At 52.1% G+C, this 20,314-nt stretch overlaps 1 protein-coding gene across 3 annotated transcripts in view; it reads left to right on the top strand.

The window, feature by feature from the left end:
* The window catches only part of CHKA (choline kinase alpha), a 56,916-nt gene that overhangs the window by 31,676 nt on the left and 4,926 nt on the right, over positions 1 to 20,314 (top strand). Inside the window, exons 3-12 of one of the 3 annotated variants that reach the window (XM_043451706.1) lie at positions 2,094 to 2,123; positions 3,065 to 3,118; positions 10,011 to 10,124; positions 11,447 to 11,580; positions 11,937 to 12,041; positions 12,839 to 12,897; positions 14,038 to 14,125; positions 14,536 to 14,644; positions 17,321 to 17,427; positions 18,703 to 18,784. In XM_043451706.1, coding sequence (XP_043307641.1) covers positions 2,094 to 2,123; positions 3,065 to 3,118; positions 10,011 to 10,124; positions 11,447 to 11,580; positions 11,937 to 12,041; positions 12,839 to 12,897; positions 14,038 to 14,125; positions 14,536 to 14,644; positions 17,321 to 17,427; positions 18,703 to 18,784 — 882 coding nt within the window. The remainder of the gene's footprint in view (positions 1 to 2,093; positions 2,124 to 3,064; positions 3,119 to 10,010; positions 10,125 to 11,446; positions 11,581 to 11,936; positions 12,042 to 12,838; positions 12,898 to 14,037; positions 14,126 to 14,535; positions 14,645 to 17,320; positions 17,428 to 18,702; positions 18,785 to 20,314) is intronic. The other 2 variants (XM_043451703.1, XM_043451705.1) reach the window with 2 other exon arrangements.

Below are 20,314 nucleotides of genomic sequence, written 5' to 3'. Positions count from 1 at the left end.
AAACCGGTGACAGTGTATTTTTATTATCATTGGATGTCTTCTCTCTTTGTAGCATACAGTTCACTTATTTAAGTGTACAATTCAGGAGTTTTTAGTTTATTCCTAGAGTTGGGTATCTTCTTTAGCATATCTGGTACATTCTGACTTCTTAGGTTTCAGTGTTTATTTTAAAAAACATTTTATTATGGAGAATTTCAGATGTATAGAGAAGTAGACCAGAAGAGCGTAGCGAACCCCAGGTGCCCAATATTTGTCTGTGTCTCTGCCCAGCTTTCTTTCGTCTTTACCCTCACTTGTTCTCTAGGGTTCTTCCAGATTTCATAGTATTTCTTGCATGCAGGTTTCAGCCTGTACTCATGTAAGCTGATTTTAAACACATGACCACAGTAGTGTCGAAAATGAAAATTTTAAAACAATTATTTAATATTAAATGAGTTAGTGTCCATATTTCTAATAAATGTTAAAACTCACCTTTATTTTATAACTTAATGAAAGCTAATTTTTATTAATGTACAAGCTAGTTGGTGAAGAACTCAGAGTCATGTTAAGTATTTGTATATTGTATTTTAATATCTGCTTTGATTAAATCTGTGCCTCTGAAATCAAATCCCAGAGATTCCAAGTTAAGTTTTACCTCCTTTCTCCCTGGGCAGAAAGGCCTCCTTTTCGGTAGCTCTCTCTGCGGAAGGCCACTTCCCTCACCTTTCTGTGAATATTCAGCCTGCTTTGCTCTTCTTACCTGCAAGATCGAGGGACCCTGAGCATTCTGTACTGAGGAAACGGAACAGAGGGCTGGGTACAGCAGAAGTCCGTCTTGCCTTCCTGATGGTGCTCTGATGGGGGGGTGGGTAGTGATTCACGGAGGGCAGAATGGAGTGGGCGGATGGGGAAAGTATTCATAGAACTTACTTCTACCTAATGACGCTACTTTGTTAAAAAGAAATGGCCTTGGGAACTAAGACAATTGGTAACTCAGATGAGGTGACTCGCTGTTGTTGAGAGCACCATTAGGCAAGGGAGAGGGACTTGTGTTGGCTCAGTAACCCCTTAACTGTATCTGCCTAAGAAGATACAGTTCAAATAATAACAGCATAGAAATAACCACAGTCTAGAAGTGTGTACAGGTCAAATCCCGTTACTGCAGACCTCAGTGGGGTCTCCAAATTCCTTCTTTGTCTCTTCCTATGAAGTATCAATATGTATACTATCAGATCATAGAACTTGTTCTGTTCTTAGTGTCCTTTGGGGAGAGAAAGCACAAGAATTTAATCTTTGGGGGGCATTGCAGCCCCCTGGGTATCCTACCTAATGCTGTAGCCCGTCTCCCCACTTCTGGGGTCACAGACCTGGGTCTCCCCTCGCCAGGCTCCATCGCCCTTGGTCACTCCTAGCCACTTGAGCTTCATGGCGCAGGAGTGTTTATTTGGTCCTGCCATCCACAAAATGTTGTGAGCACCAGGATTTGTTGGGAAAGACCAACAATAAAGAAAAGGTGGAGTCCCTGTTCATTAGGAATTTGTGGGCCACTGGGGAGGGGCCAGCTGGAGTGTAGGCTAAGGCCACGCTGCAGTCAGGAGGGCGTTTTGCACTTAGGGAAGGAGTGAGTACCTACTCCTCCTCCCTAGCGTTTGTCCCACCCCACGTCAAGCCATCAGCAAGAGTAAAAAACTGTCTCTGTAATATTTTCATTTTGCAGTTTTCATTGTAACGGGATTTAACCTGTAACATCTTTCCATCAGAGAAATGCAGATTACACAAAAGAAAATCGCATATATCCCCCATTTGTACTTCCTGCACTTTGTACAAAGTGTACTCACTGTGAGCTAAAGATATTACCAAGTATGTGTAAGTGCAAGTCTTTGCAGATAACTTCATATGAACATTACTTTGTTTACTTTTTATATTGAGTAAACTGGAACATACACTATTTGTACAGAACGTACATTAAGATGTCTGTGGGAGATTATTCCCGTGTTGATGGACGGGAGTGGTCGCTCTGTCTGGCTAGGTGTTTTGAATGGTGCTAGAGTAGCTGGTGGTGCTTAACGTGGCATTTTTTTTTTTCCTGTCCACACTTTCTACCCTTGGTACAGGTATTTTTGATAAAGCTGTGGAATGGAAAGGTATGTTTTTCATGGGATGTTCAAGAATCTTTTACCTTAAATTTCTGTAAGAGCTTCCTTTATGGGCCTCCGTGTCTGACTTAAGCAGACTTAGTTTAATAAATTAAACAAATAACATTTTTCTAGGGGCAATATTTGAGTATAAACTTTGACAGGACACGTAAGTTTCTCCCTTGCTTTCCCCTGTCTCCCGATTAAACACCGTGTGAAGGTTTTTAAAGCACTTGGGTGGGGGTTGCTTTTAAGGGCTCAGATCTGCCGTGAGGGGCCGATGAAGGCAGACAGTGGCTTGTGGAAGGTCAGACTCCGGGTGTGTTCCTGATAGACTCCTGGTTACCGCTCACTTGCAATTTCATTGAGGAAAGGGCTGTAGAAGTCTCTCTCAATACGTTAACAGATGAAGTAATTTTAGGGCCTGTATTAAATTGGCTCGGCCTCTCTCGGGTGGAGAAGACTCCACGCTGAGCTAGTGGCGGCCCGACCAGCAGGCCTGTTGCCCGCACGGGGCACCCTCGTCCACCCAGTGCTGACCTTCGGTGGCCACGGGCCTTGTGCCCCCTGGCCTTGTGGGACAGTGTCTTCCTGGGCCGCTGCTGCCTCGAAAGACCCACCTGGCTAAACCGGTGAGCCGGCCGGGCGTTCACGGGAAAGCTCCCTCCGCTGACTTTCCTCCAACGATGAAATTGTAAAAGGTACCAGGGTGGTGGTGAGGTGGCGGCTATGCGGACCCCCCAGCGCCTCCCTTTCCTCCTGAAGCAGTGAGGCTTCCTCAGGTGTCGGTCCGAGTGTGGGACTCTGGTGGTGCATTTAGACTGTGCAAGAAACCCTCGTTTAAAGATCTGTGCTGTCTTGTACACCCTGACTGTTCTGATGGCTGCTGAGTGAGTGCCTGCTCAGCGTTCCCCATTTCACCGGAAGTGTTTGCTTTTTCTCGTTCGTAGCGGTCCTGTAATAAGGAGGGATCCGAACAAGCTCAGAAAGACAGTGAATTTCAAGTAAGTAATTCAGCCCACCCTGCGTCCGGTGTGAGGTGTGAGCTGGTGGTGGGCCGGGCAGCGCTGGGTGGACGAGGGTCCCTGTGCGGCAGGAAGCGGGCACGGGGTCTCCGCGCCTCGGCCCCGCTCTGGCTTTGTCCCTTGCTGTCCCTGAGTCCTGGTTGTGTCCCAGAGGAGGGGCTCCGGGTACTGGGAGCCACCTCAGGAAGAGGCCGCGAAGAGCCCGTGTTCCCGGCTCCTGCCGAGGGTGTAGGGAGGACTGTAGGGAGCTGAACGGCACTTGAGCTGCGAGGAGACGGCAACTTGGGTGGCTGGCGCGCATGATGTTCCGACGTGGAGGCGGCCTGGCGTCCGCGCTGCCCTGACTCTGTCATTGCCCAGGGGTCTCAGGGGCTGCCCGTCCCCGGGCAGGCGGGAGTGTTTTTCCCTCTGCACCGCAGGTGGACCGTTTACCATCTGAGCCCCGAGGGAAGCTCTCTCGGTGTGGTGCCCGGGTCCAGAGGCTGCTTCTGAACTGCGGGGTCTCACTCCCAGCAGTGTGTGTGCTCAGAGGAGCTTCAGGTCAAGACCACCTGGCCCTGAGACTCAGAGGTGGGGAGTCCAGTGCTGTGACCCCCACACTGCAGGGAGTGACTGTTGTGCAGCCCACTCTCCCAGTGTGCGGAGGTGTGTGTGCAGTGTGTACACACACACACGCTGTGGATGAAAGAAATACCTACATGCATGTGAATAAACTGGTTTTGTTCATTGTACACTTATTGTGGCATGCAGGATCTTTAGCTATGGCATGTGAAATCTAGTTCCCTGACCAGAGATCAGACCTGGGCCCTCTGCATTGGAAGTTAGTCTTAGCCACTGGACTACCAGGGAAATCCCTCTCTTATTGTCTCTTATTGTGAAAAAAGTGGCTTAAAACTCAATATTCAAAAAACAAAGATTATGGCATCCAGTCCCATTACTTTATGGCATCCAGTCCCATTACTTTATGGCAAATAGATGGGGGGAAAGTGGCAAGTGTCAGATTTCATTTTCCTGGGCTCCAAAATCACTGTGGATGGTGACTGCAGCTGTGAAATTAAAAGGGGCTTGCTCATTGGAAGAAAAGCTATGACCAACCTAGACAGTGTATTAAAAAGCAGAGACAAAAAAAAAAAAAAAAAAAGCAGAGACATCACTTTGCCAACAAAGGTCCGTCTAGTCAAGCTATGGTTTTTCCAGTAGTTGTGTGTGAATGTAAGAGTTGGACTGTGAAGAAGGCTGAGCACCAAAGAATTGTTGCTCTTGAACTGTGGTGTTGGAGAAGACTCTCGGGAGTCCCTTGGACAGTAAGGAGATCAAACCAGTCAATCCTAAAGGAAATCAGTCCTGAATATTCATTGGAAGGACTGAAGCTGAAGCCCCAATACTTTGGCCACCTGATATGAAGAACTGACTTATTAGAAAAAGACCCTGATGCTGGAAAAGATTGAGAGCAGAGGAGGAGAAGGGGAAGACAGAGGATAAGACGGTTGGATGGCATCACTGACTCAATGGACATGTGTTTGAGCACACTCTGGGAGATAGTGAAGGACAGGGAAGCCTGGAGTGCTGCAGTCCATGGGGTCGCAAAGAGTCGGACACAGCTTAGCGACTGAAGAACAGCAGCAATACTAATTATTAAAATGATCAAGAAACAGGAATTTAAGAGAGCTGAGATTATAATGGAATAAAAGTATTGACGTTCTTTCTCGAGTTTCCATGGATCTTCTGCCTGGGCCCAGCTCCAAAGACTGGAGGGTCTGGACTGTGTGCTCTTAGGGGAGACCCTGACTGAGCTGCTGTCGGGGGATAGTAGCTGATGTTCTGTCTTCAATCTCCTGGGCCTTTGCGTACAGACCTCTGTCTATACTGGGATTAAAACTGTTGGGTCACTAGGCCCTCCGTGACGCTGAACCAAAGTGTATTTTCAATTCTTGTTTCACCTTGATTTCTTAGCAGCCAAGGGGCCGGGACTCAGGGGCACCAAGCGAAGGCCCTTCCTTTACTCCATCCCTTCCTTGCTTTCTTTCTGGGCTCGTTCTCCTATTGTCTTCCCCCCCTCAGTATTTATTTATTTCTTTGGCTGCACCGAATCTTACTTGTGGCACACAGGATCTTTAGTTGTGACATGTGAGATCTAGTTCCCTGACCAGGGATCAAACCTGGGCCCTCTGCATGGGGAATGTAGGGTCTTAGCCACTGGACCACTAGGGAAGTCCCTCTCCTCTTGTCTTAAGTACTCGAAATCCCCAGGCCCGACGCCCTATCCCTCCCTACTCTTCCCAGATCACCTGGTCCAAAGCTGGTCCTTCGTTTCTCCTGGAGGCCAGGGATCTGCAGCTCCTCCAGCCAATGGAGCTAACCCCAGCTGCTCCCTGTCTCCCAGGGTGTCTCACCAGGTCCAAGACTGAACCCACATTCTCTTTCAGTCCATCCTTTCTGGGCAGGCCAGAAGCAGGAAGTCACCTCCGTCACTCTTCTCCCCTCACCCCATGTCCCACCCACAACTCTGTTGGTTGTTTTCCTTTGAACCAGACCTTGGATCTGTAAGTTTCTCTCCACCCAGGTTGTGAACCTGGCTAGTCCAAGCTGCCCCAGCTCCCCTCGGGGCTCCCGCTTCCACTCTTGTTGCCCACAGACCATTCCCTTCGTCATCACCAGAGCCATATTTTTGAACTGCTCATCTGATCATGTCGGCCTCTCGCTGACAGTCCTTTGGTGATCGCTTTCTCTCCTGATCCAAGTTAGGTGAGCTTTATCCTACCAGGTCCGGGAGGCCTGACCCCACGGAGCTTCCTAGCCAGATTTCCACTCGGGGCCCAGCAGACAGCAGTAGTTGGTGCTGTTTGTTTATGATCCCCTTGGGTCAGAAGGTGGGCAGTCGGTGGTCAGAACAGGGAAGGTGGTTGGTCTTTGAGCCTCTTTGAATGGCTGGCCTTTGTCTCCTCTCCCTCAAACCTGCAGGAGGCCCGACTCCATTTCTGCTTAGGGGGCCTGCGAGTCTGGTTGGCTCACCTCCCTGGCCTGCAGTGGCGGTGTGTCCCACCTTCTTTCCTCTTCAGACTCCCCCTCCCCACCAGGGAAGCACTGTTGTATCCTCTCAGGAGGGTCATGTTGTTGTTACAATCTGTGTATTATTGCCGGATTTAATTTTTCTCAGAGATAAAGCCACACGGATAAAGTGGAAAGACAGTCTCACACTTCCTCCCGCCCCTTCTGCTCCTCTGCCCCAGCTGCATTCTCAGCCCTGTCCCCGTGGCCTCCTGAACCACTCTAGGTTTTGTTACCAGTGACTCATGTGGCCGCTTTCCTCTGCCCCCTGTTCGCCGGCAAACACCGCTGCCCCGTCCTGACAGCAGGCGTCTCCCCTCCCCCACCGCCCCGTCTCCATCCGCTTTCACGGGGTGGGCTGTAAACCTCCACTGGGGCGTCAGATGTCAGCCTTTTGTTGCTTCCTTAAGTGAACTAGAGTAGGAAATGTTGGAAAGCATTGCCGAGCTGTGAGCATGTATGGTTTGTTTCAAGCATGTGTGTATGTGTGTGTGCGCACATGTGCACACTGGCTTGCCATGTACAGTGTGAAAGCGTTGCTACAAACGTGGGGTGTCCTCGGGCTCCATGCTGCTTCCTCCTCTTGGGCCAGTTCATGTAATGCTGTTCTGACGCCGAGGGCTATCTGGCCCAGACCCCTGGGCAGCCCTGGGGGCTCCTCCAGACTGGTTCCGTCCTCTTCCTCCTGGGTTCCTCTGCTCCGCACATCGGCCCCTCCCAGGGTCCGCATCTCTCCTTGAGGGTGGCCACCGCCCTCACACTCCGTCAGGATGCCCTCTGCTCCTTCCCTGCGTGTGCCCCAGTCTGCCGATGGCCCTGCTCACTTCTGGCTGCTTCTGTCCCTGGAAGGCAGGCGCCGTCCAAGCAGTGGCCACGTATGTCCAGTTCTTGTCTCCTTGGGGCTGGAGTATATAAATGTATATTTCTGAAGCCAGCGTGAATCGTTTCCAGTGGAGGTATTGTCTTCTCTCCTGAGAAAGCAGGACCAGCTGTGGGTGGACAGTCAGAGTCCAGCCCAGGTGATGGGCAGCAGATCGGGTCGCGGCCCTCACACCCATGTTTCCCTGGGTGCGCTTTCCTTGAAGGTTTGGAGACCCGAGGTTACCTGCTGTCGTTCCGGGACTTGGTGTGTTCTTTCATTTTCTCCCTCTCCCAACTCTTCACTCTGCTTCTCCCTGCTGTGGATAAATGCTGACCTATGACATCACAGGAAAACAGAGGTGTTTCTTGTTCACACTGTGCAGAGCAATGCCAAGGGGAACTGGGACACTCCAAAGTCTCTTCGCTCTTCTCTCTGCCATCCTGGCGCTGGTTGACTCTGCTCAGGAGGGTGCTGACGGTGTGGGCTCTGCCGGGGCAGGAGCACCGGCGACAGGGTGAAGGCAGCTCCCGCGCTCTGCACGAGCAAAGCGCCGGACTTCCTGAGGTCATGGCCTGGGCTAAATCCGTGTCCAGATCTAGACATTTCAGACAAAAGGGCCATTTCTGATTGGGTGCATGTGTCCCCAGTGCCCTCCAGCTTAGTTACTCTACACAAAAAAAGTTGAAAAACCAAACTTTAATTCTCACAGAATTCTGGCTACTTAGGACAGAGGATACCCTGGTCCTGCTCTTGGAAACAGTTGGGAGGGGGTTGGATCTTTGAAGTGGGAGGTTGTACAGAGGGCAGGGGGCTGCCAGGAGCCACTGCCTGTGGATGGCCTTCTCCCGGCCTGATCCCAGCACCCCCTTTCCACGATGTGAGCCTCCATTTTGCTTGCGGGGTGTCTCTGAAGCTGGCCTTGAGGTAAACAGGCCCACGCTGACCATACCTCCTGCCGAGGTTTGCCGTGAGGTCAGATGAGAGAGAGAAAACATTCTGCCAGTTCAGCAGAGCTGTTAGGAATTTGTTGTCATTCTCTAAGGATTTAAGGAGTAGCACCTGTCTGGTAGAAATCCTCCTCAAATCCATGAACCTGACAGATCGATGCTGTGTCTGGATGGTGGTGTCTTCATCTGCTTGGACTGCCAGGAAAAACCCCACGTTTACTGTTCATGGTTCCAGAGGGTGGCGGGCGGGGTCAGGGTGCCAGCACTCAGCTGGGTTCTGGTGACAGTCCTTTCCTGGCTGGCAGATGCCGTCTTCTGCCTGTGCCCTCACGCGGCAGGGAGAGAGAGAGAGAGGGCCTGGGAGAGGGTGCACACTCTCTGGAGTCACCTCTTAACAAGGTGCGGACGCATTAGGGCTCCGCCCTCTAAAACTAATCTAAACTCAGCCTCATCTAAACTCAGCACCTCCCAAAGGCATCTCCAAATAGCATCTCACTAGGGGTGAGGGCGTGAACGAACCTAGGACTTTGGGGAGGACGCAGTTTGGTTCGTTGCAGTAATATGTACAGAACTGCAGGTTAGTGGGATGGGGCCTCTCAAGGTGGTGATGGTTAGACCTGGCAAGGCGGTGATGTCATAACTCACTAGGTGGTCAGACATAGTCGTGGGGATTACACGAGGTGGTGGATGGATTACCCAGTCCCCCAAATATAAAGTGACTGGGTCACCTTTTACCTTGATGTGTGTCCCATATCCTTTGAAAGCAGTTGTTCCTTTTTGTTTTTTTATCGCCAACCTCAGAATCATGTCCCTGCCTGGTGAGTTTGTCCTGTGAAGTCTCTCCATCTGTTTTGGTAAAATGAGTGTATTTTAAAAACTGTGTTTTATGTGAACAGTGTTTCTCTGAGATCCTGTCCACCCAGCCCCTTTCTGAACAAGGGGTGACAAGGTCACCCCTGAGTGTTTCCAGACCACACCTGACACCCCTCCTGACACATCGACCTAGAAGCTCCACCTGCAGAAGCTCCTTCAGAGAACTGGATGTAGGGCTTCTTCCCACCCGTCCACCCCAACAGATGGACACTCTTAAGCTATGATTTGCTGCTGAAGGGAAGAGGACTAAGGAATGGATTTGAATTGAGAACAAAAGATGGATTTTGAAGGCAGAATGACTCTAGATCCCACTTAGTTATTAGGACTAATGTAGCAGCGTCTGTGACTTGGTGTGTTCTTTCATTTTCAAACAAACATTAAATGACAGGATTGGGAGTAAAAGCAGAAAACAGAAACCTTGACTGCTTTATGCTCCAGCACAGAGCAGGCCTGAACCAGTAATCCCAGGCATAGCTTCCTGGGCGGAGGGCCCTTTGCCTATTTACTCTCACTGGGTGCTGTCAGCCGAAAAGCAAATTAACCTTCACCAGGACGGTGGACTGTGTGGCCTTTGATGAGATGCCAAGGGTGAGACTAAATTGAAGTGGTAAACTATTGATACTGTTCTATTTTTGGAACCAGTGACCTAAATTCAACTAGAATTTTGACTCTCATCAATAGAGTGGGATGCTTACCAGCATCCTAGTGTTAGTCATTCGGATGTGTCCGACTCTTTACGACCCCTTGGACTGTAGCCCACCAGGCTACTTAGTCCATGGAATTCTCCAGGCAAGAATATTGGAGTGGGTTACCATGTCTTACTCCAGAGGATCTTCCCAACCCAGGGATTGAACCTGCATCTCTTAGGTCTCCTACACTGGCAAGGGGGGTTCTTTATCACTGAGCCATCTGGGAAGTCCTTGCCAGCATGAAACCTGCAGTTTACCAATCTGTTTCTTCATATTTAAAGTAGGGGCGACGATGGTAACAACAAGTGTAGTATTAATAACAATAACAACAGTAGTAGTAACAGTGCCCAATCAGAGTCGCTGTGGGAATAGATGAGCGGCTCACGTGGAAGGGCTTCTGGCGCCGGGCATGTGGCTGACCCGGTAACCGTCTGCGTGCCACTGTGTTTCAGGGCGCCGAGGCCATGGTCCTGGAGAGCGTCATGTTTGCCATTCTCGCCGAGAGGTCGCTGGGGCCGAAGCTCTTCGGCATTTTCCCCCAAGGCCGCCTGGAGCAGTTCATCCCGGTAAGGAGTGTGGGGGCACTGGTCGGGGCTGGGGGAGGCCCACAGAGAAGGTGCAGTCTGTGTCATCACTGCAGGGGCCCGGGCACCGTGATCCGAAATAGTGTGGCCTGTGTTAGCACAGGAAACAAAAGCGGGATTTCTATTGAATTTGCATCAAAACCTCTGTCTTTCCTGCAAAGGTACATTCATCCAAATCAAAACACACTGCCAGACCTTGTTTAACTAAGCTCCGCAGATACTGCGTATTTTACGAATTGGTTTGTGGTGGCCCCGCACTGTCAGACAATGGTTAGCATTTTTGAGCAATAAAATACTTTTTAATTAAGTCGCTGTGGGACTCTTCGACATAATGTTATAGCCACTTAATGCACTGTAGTGTAGCGTAAGCATAGCTTTTGTACATGCTGGGAGACGGAAACATTGACGTGACTCGCTTTGTTGTGGCATCACTGTGACCGTGGTGATCTGGGACCGACCCCGGTATCGCCAGCTACAGCTGTCCGTGGAACTTGGCGCTGCATCGCCCTCTAAAGCTGCTTGCCTTGGAACCAGGCCCGGTCACCCAGGGCTCATCTCCCTGGCCCTGGTCACAGAACCACTGCAGGAGGTGGTCCTGACCGCACTGACACGTGTCTTTGCCCTGCAGGGGCGGGGCCGCTGCTCTTCCCCTCCTTGTCTCCCGCTGCCTGCTTCGCTGTGGGGCCTCCCCTGCCCCGTGCGCCTGTCGGGTTCTTCACGTGGCCGGGCCCGGCTCCGATCCCGGTTCCGAGAGTCAGGGCCATGCGCCCGTTCTCCCTGTGCTGGCCTGTCGTCAGTGTCGCCTTAACGTCTGCCGGTCAGGGTCGTGGGCACGGTCCCCGCCTGGAGCTGCTGGGTGCCAGGCTGCCCGAGGGCCGGAGCGGGAAACGCTTCCGGTCAGCAGCTGCCTTGAGCATCGCGCCTCGCGGGCCAGCTGGGCAGGCGGAGGGGCCGAGCTGGCGGCAGAGCTGGATGCAATCCCGTCGTAAACTGTTGGAGACGCGCCCGGCGTGTTGTGCCCGGGGAAGAGGCCCCCTTCAGCATGGGGTGGGGCGACTGGAAGGCAGGCCTAGGGGTGCTACGATTGTACGTGGGAAGGATGTTCTCTCCAAGAAGTGGACCTTTGCAGGTGGCCCGCCCCTCCCTGAGCAGTGCTGTCTGTGGGCACGGTGCCCCTTCAGGAGGAATTGTTCCCTGGACAAGACTGAGATGCCCCCAGAGAGACTCTAGGTCTAGGGTCATGTGACCTCACATGTCAAGTTTACCTGGATAAATGCCATCTTTTCACTCCTCTTTTATTTCAGAGCCGGCGATTAGACACTGAAGAATTAAGTTTGCCAGATATTTCTGCAGAAATAGCTGAGAAAATGGCCAGATTTCATGGTATGAAAATGCCATTCAATAAGGAACCAAAATGGCTCTTTGGAACAATGGAAAAGTAAGTGGTCAGGCGCGTGACTCTCCCATGGCTTTCCCCAGGGCTCCTCGAGTCTCCGGAGCAGTTCTTGTTTGCCCTGAGGGTCAGAGGCCTTTCTCAGTCCCCCGGCGCACAGGCTGTCTGCTGGCACTTATGGTCTCATGAATAAATCATTCTAGCATGTAAAAATCAATTCCTGAGCCATGAAAGAGGAGTGTTTGCAGAAATGCTCCTGAACAGGCTGGGTGGGCAGAAAATCAACTTCCTAGACTCTGGGGTCGGGGGCCCTGCAGATTCTGCATGGTCTCTTGAGTGGGAGCCCCGAGCCGAGATCATGGTGAACTGAGCCCTGATCCTTTGCTTCCCTCTCTTCCAAGATACCTGAATCAAGTGCTGAGAATTAGGTTTACGGGGGAGTCCAAAGCGAAGCAGCTGCACAGGTTCCTCAGCTACAACCTGCCTTTGGAGCTGGAAAACCTGAGGTGAGTGAGTGCTTCCATGTCCTGCCTTGGCGAGTGCGTCTGCCCAGACATGGCAACGCCCCGAGTCACTGCGTCTGCTGCCAGGCAACCCTGCAAGCATCGTCTCAGGCCTGGTGTCTTACGTGGGGTTGGTGGGATGAGTTTAAACAGGTTAATTCTGCCGTCTCAATTTTACACGAGCGGCATCACCTTCCTCTGATCATCCATGAAGGCTTCACGGAGGAGGTAAAATGCCAGAATTCCAGGCCCGGTCAGTGACTAGGGCAATAGGTTTTTTCTGAAACAAAAACAAAAAGCAAGAACCCTTGGGACAGGCCGGAGGGTGTCAGCAGACAAGGGATACAGTTGAGCCCAAGCTTGGGAGGGCACGGAACAGGAAGCTTGACACAGGTTTCTGAGTAGACTATAGGGGTATCCCTAGGCTGTGGGGCGTGCAGGGTTCTAGACTCTCACCCATAGCTGAGTGTCAGTATTTCCATCTTTCATTTCTCACAAGTTTAAGCATCTGCTGTACGGACATCAGGAATGGCTCCGAGCTATTATGACCAAGACATCCTGCAGGGAGCGTCTCTTTTGTTGGGAGAGAGAGGAGACAAGTAAATAAAATAGTGTCAGGTTGTGATGAGCGCTATGAAGGAAACCAGAGGCCCAAACAGACCCAACACAGGGCTCTGCTCGGCCTCCGTGGTCAGAGGGCTCCAAGGAGGAGGCCCTCCACCCCACCCCCGGGCAGGGAGGCCCTGCCAGGGGAGGGAGCTGCAGGTCTGAGAAGTAACAGCAGAAACTTCCTCTCCCAGGTCATTGCTTGAATCCACTCCATCGCCCGTCGTGTTCTGTCACAATGACTGTCAGGAAGGTAAGAAACGCTGCCCGTGGTGCAGAACCTGGGCCTTGTGTATCTGCTTAGAAGGTTCGCTCCAGTGTGTGTGATAACCGCCAGGGGCCCATGAGGAGGGGGTGAGATGCATGGATTTATGGCCCAGCTGTGCATGTGTGTTGTGTGACTATTAAAATAACGAGGTTGAGTTCTATACAGACCAACAGAAAAACCTCCGGGATACATTTAGCAGAAAGAGCAAGTTTTAGAAAAATACGTGAGATCATCTCATTTCCATAAGAAAAAATCCTGAGAGGATCCACTAAACCGAGATCTGGGATCGACAGAGCCACATGCTTGTGCCGTGTTTAACTCCTTTTGGTCAACGTGTGACCTTGTTGATGTGAAGAAGCGTTAAAGAGCAAGATGGCCTCCTCAACCAGCGTGGGGGCCCAGGCCTCTGCACCTTGCATGTACTGCACTGGCCAGAGCCCCTGCTCTCTCAGCGCTGGTTCAGGTGCTTCTAATGACCTTGGGTTTCTCCTCTTTGAAAAACTGCAGGGACTTATCTGATGGTCCAGTGGCTAAGGCTCCACACTCCCAATGCAGGGGGCCCGGGCTCAGTCCCTGGTCAGAGAGCCAGATCCTGCATGCTGCAGCTAAGACACAATATAGTCAAAGAAATAAATTTGTTTTTAAAAACTATTAAAATTTTTTTTTAAATTGCAATGCCAGGTACCACTGACTGTAACCAGACTTTACTCAGTGTCATTTCAAACTGAAACAGTTTCCTCCGAGGCCCCATCCGGCGGGCTTCCCTCCCCAACACTGCCGTGGCACCTGGCTTTGCCGTGCTGTCCTCATCCTGATCTTCCCAGAACAGCTGGCTGAGGTCCACCCTTGGGCCCTTTCCAGGCTCTTCGGTTGTTTTTAATTTTGAGAACATCCCCTGGTGAAGACTTGTCATCAGTAAGATGTCAGTTTGAGCCAGAATACCTTTTACTAATTAGCTGATCATTGCTGGACAAGTCAGACTGGGCAGGGTGTGGGAAGGCAGGCTCGTGTGTAGGATGCCTTGAGCGGATCAGAACCACTCTTGGCCCAGCTCTTGGAGGACCTGCATCTTTGGTGACGGAACACGCCCAGAGTAAACGTCATGTCATCCAAACCCTTCTGCAGGTAACATCTTACTGCTGGATGGCAGGGAGAATTCCGAAAAACAGAAACTCATGCTCATCGATTTTGAATACAGCAGTTACAACTATAGGTAATGTTAAATGTTTTTATTTCTGTGAGCATCTTAATACATGTATGAAACAGTTGAAGGAGACCTTGGGTCACGGTATCATCCTCAGCTGCGAGTTTCCTCGCTGGGGGCTGGTGCTTTCTGTCCCGGTGGGTGAGATGGGCACTTAGCCTGTTCTCAGTTGAGCTAGTGAGGAGCAGCCCCGGGCTCCTCAGAGTCCAGAGCTTGGCCTGACATGGGCTCCTCAGAGCGCTGACCGCAGGGGGCTCCCGAGCAGTTGCTCCGGACGGTGGGCCTGGGCGCTGTGGTCGCTGGGGCTGCCCAGTTGGCGGGCCTGTCGCTGACATAGTCGTGTTCTCGGGACCCTGCGGTCTGGGGAGGGCTCGTTGGCAGGCCTGCTGCCTCATTCTCTGCCTCTCACTCTTTTTCAGGGGATTCGACGTTGGGAATCATTTCTGTGAATGGATGTATGATTATAATCATGAAAAGTATCCTTTTTTCAGAGCAAACATCCTGAAGTACCCTACCAGGAAGCAACAGGTAGGCGCCTCAGGCATGCACACTTGCTGAGAAGTGAGTGACTCATACATATGTCGGTTTACCCAGTTAGAGTTGACTGCAGCTCCACTTCTAAAGATGCTTGTTTTGGTTGGTTAAGCAGGTCCTTTTGCTTTAAAATGTTGTGTCGAGATACAAACAGTATTGGAGTCCAGCCTTTTAAAGTCCTTTGCCAGAGGTGGCCTGTAGCTAGTCAGAGAGGATCACAGTCTCCTTGATAACTCCTTCCAGTTTTTTCTGCCCTGCCCTCTGGCCTTTTGGGGGCCACTGACTTTCCTCTGTGTTTCACTCTGCGCAGACAAAAGTCTGCAGCTGTTGCAGCACCCACAGCCCCCTTTCCTGTCCTGGGTGAGAGGAGTCCAGTGACTGGAGTCAGTCCTGTGGGACTTCTCCCGGGAAGCTCTCTGTTCTATTCGTAAGCCATGGCCCAAGCCTTGGGTTGAGGATGAGTAGGTTGCGATGTGGAAGCAAGCAGGCTGGGCAGAGGGGACACCACCCCCGACTCTCCCAGCCTTGCAGGGCCTCAGCTTTGTCCGTGCTGGGCAGCCCTGCTTTAGGTCAGCCTTCTCCCAGGAGCCCTGCCTGATCAGAGCGTTGCCCAGGGGCTGGGGGCGAGGACACAGATGGTCAGTTGCTGCAGTAGCTCACTCGGGAGAGGTTTCTCGAGTACCCGCCCGAGCTGGGCACAGGCATCATCTCCAGCAGGTGCCCGTGCTCAGGGGCAGCCATTGAAACACTGTGCAGCCAGAGCTGGGCCGCTTCCCTCTGGCCACGTTTCAGGCTGACCCGATGACCTTGCTTATGTCCAAAGTGACCAGGATGGTTTGGAACCTCAGGGTCATGCTGTGTGGGCAGGAAGGCTGGTGAGCCCATGGAGGATAGCACAGAGCAGGCTTCAGCTTCCTGCTGTGACGCTGGGCAGCTGTCTCCAGAGAGGGAGCTCTGAAACCAGTAAGGGGAGATTGTCAGTAAGAAGAAGGATTTCATTCTAGTGGAGGCAGAGCTGTGTGACCATCCTCACTGCACAGTGGTGGAAAGGCACGGAAGTGCCATTTCTGTTTTCTGAGTGGTTTTAACAATCACATACAGTGTCTGTCTTGGTCACCTACCCTGTCGCCATCTCCTGAGGTCATCTCATGCTTTTCTCTCTTTAGTGCATTGAGGTGTTTTAAAATGTTAAACGATACTGGAATTCCTAAAATAAATTATTTGAGTTACGTTATTTTGTGATGCTTGGTTTGATCCAGTTAGGCAGTTTCTTATTTTCGCAGTTTTATGTATATGAAACAGGACTTTAATGTTCATTTAAAAAATTATTCATACCTGCTTTTGGAATAAAAAATTATGTTAGTTTACAAAATGAGTGTCCCTTTTTATTTTCTGGAGCAAATTTTTATAAGATGGTGCCGTTTGAAAGTTTGGTAGACTTTGCCCATAAAACCATCTGGGCCTAGAACTTTTTTGGGAGGGAAAGCCACTTAATTACCACTTTGTTAGGGTTTCAGTCTCTTCAGATTTTCTGTCTTCATTTGCTACCTTCAGCGTTTAGAGTCTCCCAGAAATCAACCATCTAGGGTGGTGGTTCCAGCATGGGTTTTAAAAACTAATAGGCCTGGATTTGAATCCCAGGTCTGCCACTGCTGGTTGTAACCTGCTGTTTCCACGCTTCAGTTTCCTCATCTTGTGGAACTTACTGTGTCTTGGGAGTGAGTCACTGTGCGGGAACGATGCTCAGCTTGGTGCCTGCCACACAGAGTTTAATAGGTGTCTTGTACCAAGTTTACTGCAGAATCCACGGCCCCCAGCCTGGAACAGTGCTAGAACGTGAAGGATGCTTTCCGGTGGAGGAGGGGCAGAGTGTGGGAAGCTGATTTCAGAGCAGGAGGATGAAAGAGGGGCAGGCTGGGGAGGGAGAGGTACTGGTTACTTCCAGCCGGGTAACCAGTTAGCAGGGGTTCCTGCCTGGAAGAAAGACTGATGGCTGTTTTCTTCTTCACAAAAGCAAACATGCAGTGGTTGGCCATGTTCTGTCACCTTTTGATAGAGCATGAAATAGTGAAGCACAGGGACTCTCAGAAATCCTACTCACACGCAGACCCATGGTGCCACCTGGTAGAACATCAGGGTAAACCGCGTCTCCCCTGGCCTGGAATCAGACGCTGCTAGTGCACGGACATGAGTGTGTAGATAGTCAAGGCATCTGAGAGGTGGAAAAAGGCCCCTTCGCAGCGCCCGGGCCAGCTCCTGCCCTGAGGGAGTATTTACTGGTGAAGGTCAGGGTGCCCTGGCGCCTCAAGCCCATGCCACGTGGAGTGCTGTCCAGGCTGGGGGGTGGGCTGCTGGCTGGCCTCGCTTTGTGGGCAGACAGTGGGAGACAGGAGTGTGGATGAGAGGAGAAGAGCGACTCTACCTAAACAACCCTCTGCAGAGGTAGTAGTGGTCTCGGCAACAGCACGGCCTGGAGAGTCCTTTCGTTCTCTGTCACCCCGGCACCCCAGCGAGGTGGGTGAGCTCCCTGGATCCCTGCCCCTGGGCAGAGGAACGTTGCAGGCTTCTCTGACATCTGGAAGAGTCACGCAGGGTGTCCACTGAGTGACAACTTTGACATCATCTATTTTTAACCATCATTGATCCTAATGTCATTACTTTTTTTTAAAGCTCCATTTTATTTCCAATTACTTGGCTGCATTCCAAAATGAATTTGAAAACCTCAGTAATGAAGAAAAGTCTGTTATAGAAGAAGAAATGCTGCTTGAAGTCAATAGGTAACTTTTCCTTTGTTGATCTGTCACAGTAGCTTCCTTCAAGGCGCGCACTTGGGATGCTTCCTTGCAAATAAGAATATTTAGGAGCTTCCTCATAACCCTACATCTATGGGTCTTGTAGTTTGCCAAAAAAAACCCACCAGATCATTTGGTTCTGGCCCATGTGGCTGAGTGTGTTAGGATCCTTCAGCTCTCAGCACACAGCAAGTTAGGAGAGGGGTCTGTGCACAGGATCAGTGCGTGGGGTGGCGTTCCGAACCGGCATCCCCGCCACAGACCCCGCTGCCCAGCCCCAGGGCCTGTGCCCTCCCGTCACGCGTGCTCCTGGAGTGGGGGCTCCATCAGGTAATACGAGGAAATAACCGAACGTCTGTGTCCTTGGCAGCCCTCGAAGCAAGGCTGAGGAGCCCCCAGATCCCACAGAGGTCTAGAGCACGGTGCTTTCACCCTCTCTCATCTCTTCAGTGGAGAGGGCCGAGTTACCCCTAGCCTCTGGGCTCTCCCCTGAGATTCCGTGGTACCAGGGACGGCTGGAGTCCCTGTGACCCCCCTCCCTTGGCACAGAGCCCCCTCCTCGCAGGCCTCAGAAGTGTCCACACTCCTTTCTCTGAGCTGCGGCCACCCCAGCGGCCCCTCAGCTCCTCCTGCAGCAGAGAGCTTCCCTCTCTGGTTCCTGAACAGATGGAAATAGGAAGGGGGCATGGAGGACAGGCCCAGACAGAATGGTGGTGCCAGGGATACAGTGGGTCAGGGGCAAGAGCAGCAGAAGCCCCGAAGCGCTCGTTCCCGAGTGAGAACTCATCTTCATTGTTGGAGGGGAGTATGGGTTCGCGGTGGCGAGAGGCATGGCACAGCCTAGAGGTGGGACCTGGCCACACCTCCCCCAGTCCACCTCCGGGGCAGGAGGGACAGGACCGGCAGCAGGTCCCCCAGGCCCGGGCTGTCCTCCTATCGCTGGTGTGTGCTGGGGGCCACCGGCGCCCACCTCCGTGCAGAGGGTTTCATTCCTCATGTGAGCCCTGTTTCACCAGCACGGCCGCCAGGGCCCCCGTGTGGGTCCCGTGAGTGTTGGCCCATGTGCCCAACATGGGACGGGCTGTCGGGGCTTCACCCCCTCAGGGCCGCCGGCTGGGGGCGGGGACGACTGGCCAAGGGCTCCCGCCACCCTTGCTGGGGCATGTTGTCCCCTGCACCCCGCCGAGTCAGAGCGCCCGCCGGGCAGGGAGTGACATCCCGGGCCCCGTCTCACTGCACGTCCTGCTTCTGTCCTTACAGGTTTGCCCTCGCGTCCCATTTCTTCTGGGGACTCTGGTCCATCGTTCAGGCCAAGATTTCCTCCATTGAATTTGGGTACATGGTATGTGTTGCGGGTGGTTTTTCTCTTCTCCTCCCAGGGGAAATGCGTCCTTGTACACGAGCACCTGGCGGTAAACGGCTCTTCCTTCCAGAGGGTCACGCGTTCCCCTCCGCCTGCCTGTGCCTTGTGACCAACACCGGGACAGCGGGCTCCCCCGGCCGCATAGTGGAAGCCCCTGTGGCGGGTGCGGAGTCTGCCTCTGGAGCTGCCCTCCCTTCCCGGGCCCACAATCCCCGCCTCCCCGCTTCAGGGGAGTGCCGTGTGGTCCTGTGATTCGGATGGTGGATGTAGAAATCCGGCCCCTCGAGACCCATCCCGACCTCAGTCCCCCTGACGGCGGTGGGGGCCTGTGCCTCCCACGCCTTCGTTTATTCATCTCTTCCCACCCCATCCTCTAGCCTGCAGTGCCTGGCCTAAGAGCTGGAAGCTGAATGAATTAGACCCCTTTTTGCAGCAAGTTTTATACCATACTAGGCTGTCTTTTTACTCTATCCTGAGAACTGTCCTTGGCACAGACCCTGCATTTAACTTCGTTCCGTAGTGAGTGGTGGGGGTGTCCCGGGCAGGGGTGCTCCTGAGTGCAGCGGCACCTGGCTTTGGCACTTGCGGTGGGAAACGGCCGGTTCCTTTTGTCCTCAGTCCACCATGAGGATGGTTTCTGCTGATGGGCAGAAGCTTTGGTAACACACAGACGCTCGTAGACGAGAACATTCAGGTTTTTTAAAGCGGATTTGGAGTCATGACCAGATGTTACTGTAAGACTGAGTGGACTTCAGAACAGGACCACCGAAGACAGAGAAAAGGGTTGCATCCTAGAACAGGCATCAGTTCACTCGCGGGACACAGAGGTCCTGAGTGTGCGTGCCCCTGTCTTCTTCAGGAGACACAGGGCAGGAGCTTTCCTGGTGGTGCGGTGGTTAGGACTCTGTGCTTCCACCGCAGGGGACATGGGTTCAGTCCCTGGTCAGGGAACTGGGATCTCACGTGCCTCACAGCATGGCCAGAACGAAAGTCATAGAGCAGAAACTGACAAAGCTGAAAGAACAGAGGGGCGCCTTCACCTGGTAGGCTGCACCCCTGGCGATAGCGGGTGGAGCCAGGAGCCCTGCCGCAGGGACGTCTGACACCTGAACGGCACCTCAGCCAGCTCGACCTGACAAACATGTGCGGAGCCCCAGCGGCTGCAGGACACACTTCCTTTTCAGAGAATGGGGAGCCTTCATCAGGATAGGCCACGGGCTGGGCTGTGAGCCCTCACATTTGCTGCAGAGTAACTTCTCTGACCACAGTGCAATTTAACTGGAAATCACCAACCACCACAAAAATATCTGGAAAATTCTTTTTGGAAATTAACTGTATACTTCTAAATAAAGCCTGGGTCAAAGGAGAAATTAAAAGGACAATTAGAAAACATTTTAATTGAGTTATAATGGAAACACCATTTTTTTAGAAGAAGAAAAAGTGGAAGCAGTGATAGATTTTGTTTTCTTGGGCTCCAGAATCTCTGTGGATGGTGATTGTACCCATGAA

Source organism: Cervus canadensis, chromosome 29, assembly GCF_019320065.1.
Source record: "Cervus canadensis isolate Bull #8, Minnesota chromosome 29, ASM1932006v1, whole genome shotgun sequence".
NCBI lineage: Eukaryota > Metazoa > Chordata > Mammalia > Artiodactyla > Cervidae > Cervus > Cervus canadensis.
Note: the sequence above shows the minus strand (reverse complement) of the source record. Positions and strands in the feature narration are given on the sequence as shown.